Raw genomic sequence first — 6408 nt, 5'->3', positions numbered from 1 at the left:
GTGTGTGTGTATATATATATATATATATATATATATATATATATATACATACACATAAATATATACACATATGTGTGTACATATATATTTGTGTGTGTGTGTATAAATATATATATATATATATATATATATATATATATGTGTATATATATATATATATTTATACACATGTATACATGCATACACACAACTTCAAAATAACATAAATACTCAACCTGTACTGAAAACAGTTTCTGCGTCTCAGCGCCACCAGCTGGTGAGAGGCCGTGACGTCAATTTGAACCCCGCCCACTGGAACCGGTACTGAAAGCATAATGGAAACACAACCTGTACCGTACCGAGTAGAGTAGAGCCGGGCTGTACCGGCCCGTACCGGTACTAATGGAAAAGGGGCACAACATGCATGTTGATGAGAATCAAAGTTTTTAGGACTGATGAGCCCAAACTGGAGCTTTCGGCCAATAATATTATTTGTGGTTATTTCTGAGTGTTGAAGGGCAAAAAGATATGTATCCTTATAAGCATATCACTCAATTCTCCATTGTCTTGTCAGAAGAGACATTTTTACAATTCAATTCAATTCAATTCAAAAATACTTTATTAATCCCAGAGGGAAATTATTTGTTGTTGTAACTCGTTATCCTCATTTCATTAAGAGATGTTATAGATACTGATGGCTGTAGACAGGAAGGATCTCTTGTAAAGGTCCATCCCACAGTGGATCCTAAGAAACTGGCTGCAGATGCCGTCCGATCCGTCCACCCAGACTTGGTTGGCCTCTCGGTTCCCCTCGGGCTGTAGGACCGCCCAAATGCTGGGCAGAACTCCTCCCAGAGCGATGACCACTCTTCCCAGCAGTCTGCTGAGCTCCTCGTCGCTGCGGACAGCCAACTGTAGGTGCCGAGGGACGATCTTGTCCTTCCACTGCCATGAGCTGTGTCTCCCGCCAGCTCCAGGATCCCAGTGGCCAGGCACCCAAGCACAGCTGGTAGGCAGATGAGAATGCATCCACAGAACATCCTTTTCAACTCACTTGAGATTTTGGGCTGTAGTTGAGATATTATTTGAGCTTTTGAGATGTTAATCAGCTGCTGTTATTTGTAGAAAACTGCCTTGTTGCCATGGTTATGCATCGTAACAAATGTCCAAAACTAAAAAAGTTTCAGTAAAAATCCTTCCAGCTGCACAGCATCTGACATCAGAGGAAACAACCATCCAAAAAAACGTGACCCACATCCAGAAAAAGAGGAATTAAAGTTTCCAAAAGCAAAATCTCAAAATGAAAGCAACAGAACCGCTCCACCATGCAGCCACCTTGAGCGGCGCAACTCTAGAACAACACTATGATACTAATTTTACTTCGTTAAAAACTCATGTATTTATTTTTTGCCTTTTAGAAAATTATTGTGTAAACTCACTTGATACAGATGGCTTTTTGGACAAGAGCTTGATTTACTGACGTCCCCTTCAGTACCTAAAAACACAGCACAGACAGACATTTACTTTACAGTATTTCCAAAAACATTTTGCTGCAAACCTTAATGATCATGTTATCAAATGACTTTTCACATTATAATTACAGCAATATTCTTTACAAAATACAATAATGTGTTTTATTATTGCAAGTATTCCATGTCAATGTTGAAGTCAGATACAGAAGTACTCTGAATGTGTACACATCTCAGATTTATGGGAAGTTCAGACTGCTATGTTTTCCCATGTGAAGCTCCAATTGATTCTCATCACCAGCCTGATCAAGAAAGCTCATCAGAGACTCTACTTCCTCAGGCGGCTGAGACGAGCTGGTCTGGGAAGCTCAGTCCTCACCTCCTTCTACAGGTGTGCAGTGGAGAGCATCCTGTGCTCCAGCATCAACGTGTGGCATGGAGGCTGCACAGCTGCAGAAAGAAAATCTTTGCAAAGAGTGGTGAAGGCTGCACAGAAGACTGTTGGAGTCAGTCTCCCCACCATCACAGACATATACACTTCCAGAAGCAAGAAGAGAGCCACCTGCATCATGAAGGACCCCACTCACTCAGCACACACACTTTTTGCCCCGCTCCCCTCAGGAAGGAGGTTGAGGAACATTAAGTGTAGAACCACTCGACTGAGGAACAGCTTCTACCCTGAGGCTGTTAGACTCATGAATCTCTAACCAGAATAATCACTGCGAAAAATCATATCATGTTGTTGCTGATCTATTTCAATGTTGGTGTGTTTATGCGTGCTCATCTGCTTACACGGATTCGTGTTCAGGTTTGTGCTGATGTTCGACGTGATATTTTTATGTTATTAGTGCTTAGTGTATATTTAGTTGATGTTTTTCTTAGTTCATATCTTAGATGTTATTATTGTTTTTCTTTTACATTTTATTGTTGGATGTAACCGGGACCCTGTGTACATAATTTCGCTCCACCACATGTACCACATGAGGTGCGAATGACAATAAAGAATCTCTGACTCTGATCATTACAGCCCAATCGATATATCGGTGGTGCCAATATTTTAGGCCAATATAGGCGTTTGGGGACCTATTGGTATCTGTGATAATTGGCCCATTATGCGTGGATATAAGCACTTCTAACTTTCTCCTAAAATGCTGGAACCCAGCCTTAATTGTACAATGTATTCAGCAGAGGGTGCCGGAAGACTGGTTTCAAAGCATTGCAGTTCACTTAAGTTTCACTTTCACATTCAGCACAGAGGAAGCAGCAAGCAATACTGTGGTGTATTTTGCTGAACAGAGCATGAGAAGTTTATTTTAACTGATCTGTAAAAAAAAAAAAACAATAAATTCTCTTCAATCCTCTAACCTGTTTGTCATTAGCTGCATGCCTCTCAAGTTAGCAAGCTAATGTTTAGATAACCTAGCATAGGCTATTGCCTTGTAAAACTTTATTTAGAACAACAAATCTAACGTAGAGGTAAATATATATCAGTGTTAGTAATGTTATCTTTGTCATCGTCAATAAAATGCATTGTTTGTCTGAAATCTTTATTTCACTGAAAAGGAAAAAAAATGCTGTTGTGTCAATATTAATTAGTCCTTCACCATTACTAATTAGTCCTTCACCAAGCATGAATGACTGTTTAAACAATGAACAGGGAAGGTGTTTCTTTGTTTAATTTATATTTGTGTAACATACTTGATAACTTTATGGTGAATAATGGAGGATAGAGAACACATTATGACCAGTGCACCACTTGTAAACCTACTGTGGATCTAGGTATACCGTGAATCTGATTAGTTTAGCTTCATGGTTGCTAACAGCTGCGATAAATAAACAAGCCCCGCTCCACTCTCAGTTTTCTTAGATTATTGGAGGTGAACAAAGATTTTTTTTTTTAAATCTGCCATTATATCAGTTATCAGCGGTCACCTTCCCGCCCCAATATCGGTATCTGCGATAGCCAACATTTTCATAATGGACAGGCTCTAGCTCTACTCATCATATTTATCCCTTTAGAACATGTAGTGAAAAATAACCAGTTTGTTAGGTTCATGTACGGTTCATTCACAGTTAGTGTGCAACATCAAACTGAGATGTGTTATGAGAAATTTCACAGTTGACACAATAAACTGATGTCACTGAATCAAACAAGCAGATTCAGATAGTTCTTAATGAAATCAACACTTTTGTCTGTTAGCAAAATATTTCATGAACCACTTAACAAACTTAAACAAAACTCTCAAAAAGTAATCTACAACTGATTCACTTTTGAAGTGAACCCCATTTAAGATCATCGCCATAGCCAAGTGAGCTTAGAAAACTCAGTCAGTTTTACAAATGTTGTGCTAAAGTTTGGTGTGTTAGTAGCTGAGTCATTCACAACACATATTCCAAGCACACCTCGTTTCATAAGATCTTTGCTTAAAACTTCCATAAACTCATGAAGTCTACCCTGTTTGTCTTTAATTCAAATATTTCATGAACCACTGGACAGATTTGAATGAAACTTTAATTTTTGTTCAAATCTGCTATTTTCAGGGTTTGACCAAAACAACTGCAGCTTTTTTGCCACCAAAAAAAAGGTCACATACTAATATTTTGTTGGACCACCTTTAGTTTTGATTACAGCATGCAGTCACTGTGTCATTGTTTCTATAAACTTCTGCAATGTCACAAGATCTATTTCATCCAGTGTTGCATTAATTTTTCACCAAGATCTTGCATTGATGACTAGACACTAGGCATGATGGGTGCATCACTTTACCTGCCTCTCTTCTTACCCTGATGTGCCCATCACTCTGGAACAGGGTCAATCTGGACTCATCAGACCGCATGACCTTCTTCCATTGCTCCAGAGTCCAATCTTTATGCTCCCTAGCAAATTGAAGCATTTTTTCCAGTTAGCCTCACTGATTAGTGGTTTTCTTAAGGCTACACAGCTGTTCAGTCCCAATCCCTTGAGTTCCTTCACATTGTGTGTGTGGAAATGCTCTTACTTTCACTATTAAACATAGCCCTGAGTGCTTCTGTTGTTTTTCTTCAGTTTGATTTCACCAAACGTTTAAGTGATCACCGATCACGATCATTCAGGATTTTTTTCCCGGCCATATCACTTCAATGACGATGGGTCCTCATTATCCGTCCAGTGTTTAATAATGCGTTGGACAGTTCTTAAACCAATTTTAGTAGTTTCTTCAATCACCTTAGATGTTTTCTCTGCTTGATGCAGCCAATGATTTGACCCTTCTCAAACAGACTGACATCTTCTCCACGGCCACACAATGTGTCTTTCAACATGGTTGTTAAAGAAATGAGAAGCAACTCATTGCACCAGTTGGGGTTAAATAACTTGTTGCAGCTGAAAGATAATCACTCATGCAGTAATTATCCAACAGGAGGCTCGTACCTATTTGTTTAGTTAAATCCAGGTGGAGACTTTTTTTGGCCGGCAGTGTAAGATTATCTTAATCTCAAAGTCTCCCATGAAAGGCAGTGGGTGATATACACACCTTTAAGGAATGCTAGGCCTATAGTTATTTATGCAATGCATGTGGTTTCAGGTGCAGCCAGGATACAAGTCCAAAGCATGCTAATTGCAGGATAAATATGTCTTAAATTGGTCCTATATAGACTGAGCTTCTGAAAGAAAGATGTGTGGGTGCTTAACATGAAAGAAAATCAGTGGAACATGCAAAAAATGACCTAATTTTTCTTTGGATTTACAAAAAGAGCGGTAATTTTTGGCATAGGAACAAAGTTTTCTAAGCAACGCTATGAGCAGCATCAAAAAAAAAAAAGAAATTGAGCTGATTGCATTCACAAAGTGAAGCTGCAAAATAAACAACATGGAAAAATTAAAGAGAAGATATTAAACCTGTTGTTGGGGTCTAATAGTCTAATAATGAGGAGCTCTTTTAGCTGCTCTTTCACAGAATCAATACTACTCCATCAATCCAACCATCATCTTTACCCACGTCTTCCTTTTTGGGTCGCAGGGGTCACTGGTGCCCATGTCCAACATCAATGTGCAAGAGGCGGGGGACACCATGCACAAGTCTCCAGTCCATCACAGGGACACATAGAGACGAGACAAACAACCATTCTCTCTCTCATTCACACCTAGAGACAATTTAGAGTTACCAATCAGACTAACATGCATGTTTTTGGTCTGTGGGAGGAAACTAGAGTACCTGGAGAAAACCCACACATGCATGGACAAAACATGCAAACTCCACCGAGAAAGACCCCATGGCTGGGATTCGATCCAGCAACCTTCTCACTGAGAGGTGGCAGCTCTACCAACTGAGCCGCTCACCTGAAACTCAGTTATGAAAAAAAACAAAAACAATGATCCTCAAAACAGCAGCAGATCTCCAGGAGAAAGACTGAAATCCAATAATAATTGAGATGTTTCAGTCTGACTGGATTACTGTGGTGGGGCCTTAAAAGAGCAGTAGAAACCTCAACACTGGACAGAAGAGTGGGCCATATTTTCTCCACAAGCATGTGGAAGGTGAATAAATTTGTACAGGCAATGATTACTCCAAGTTCTCGATGCTGAACGTGGTTCTACAAGCTGCTAGATCGTTTATTATAACACTTGTTTCTGCCCTCTGCGGGAGCTGCCATGTTGTATTTGTGGGGAACAGAGTCTGCATGTGAGACTTTAAGTCTCGCCCATCGACACGTTTTACTGGATTAGATGTCGTCAGTTGATTGCTGTGCATAGCAACGTGCGCATGCACATGCCATTATGCATCGAGTAGCATCATCAAAAAATGCACATTAGTTTCTTGAGTGGTTTATGCTGTAAAAAAAAAAAAACTTCTTATAAAGATGCAATTTCTAGCTGGATTTTTATGTACAGTGAACCCTCGCTATAACGCGGTTCACCTTTCACGGTCTCGCTGTGTAAGAGTGACACTCACTGCAGCTCCAAGATGGCCGCTAATCATCA

The 6408-nt window shown here is 39.8% G+C and overlaps 1 protein-coding gene across 1 annotated transcript in view; it reads right to left on the bottom strand.

The window, feature by feature from the left end:
- Positions 1-6408, bottom strand: part of znf408 (zinc finger protein 408) — a 68993-nt gene that overhangs the window by 57916 nt on the left and 4669 nt on the right. The window contains exon 3 of the mRNA XM_037694732.1: positions 1419-1474. Coding sequence (XP_037550660.1) covers positions 1419-1474 — 56 coding nt within the window. The remainder of the gene's footprint in view (positions 1-1418; positions 1475-6408) is intronic.

The sequence above is a fragment of the Nematolebias whitei genome, chromosome 2 (genome assembly GCF_014905685.2).
Source record: "Nematolebias whitei isolate Nwh7 chromosome 2, NemWhi1, whole genome shotgun sequence".
Lineage (NCBI taxonomy): Eukaryota > Metazoa > Chordata > Actinopteri > Cyprinodontiformes > Rivulidae > Nematolebias > Nematolebias whitei.
This window is presented reverse-complemented; position numbering and strand designations above follow the sequence as displayed.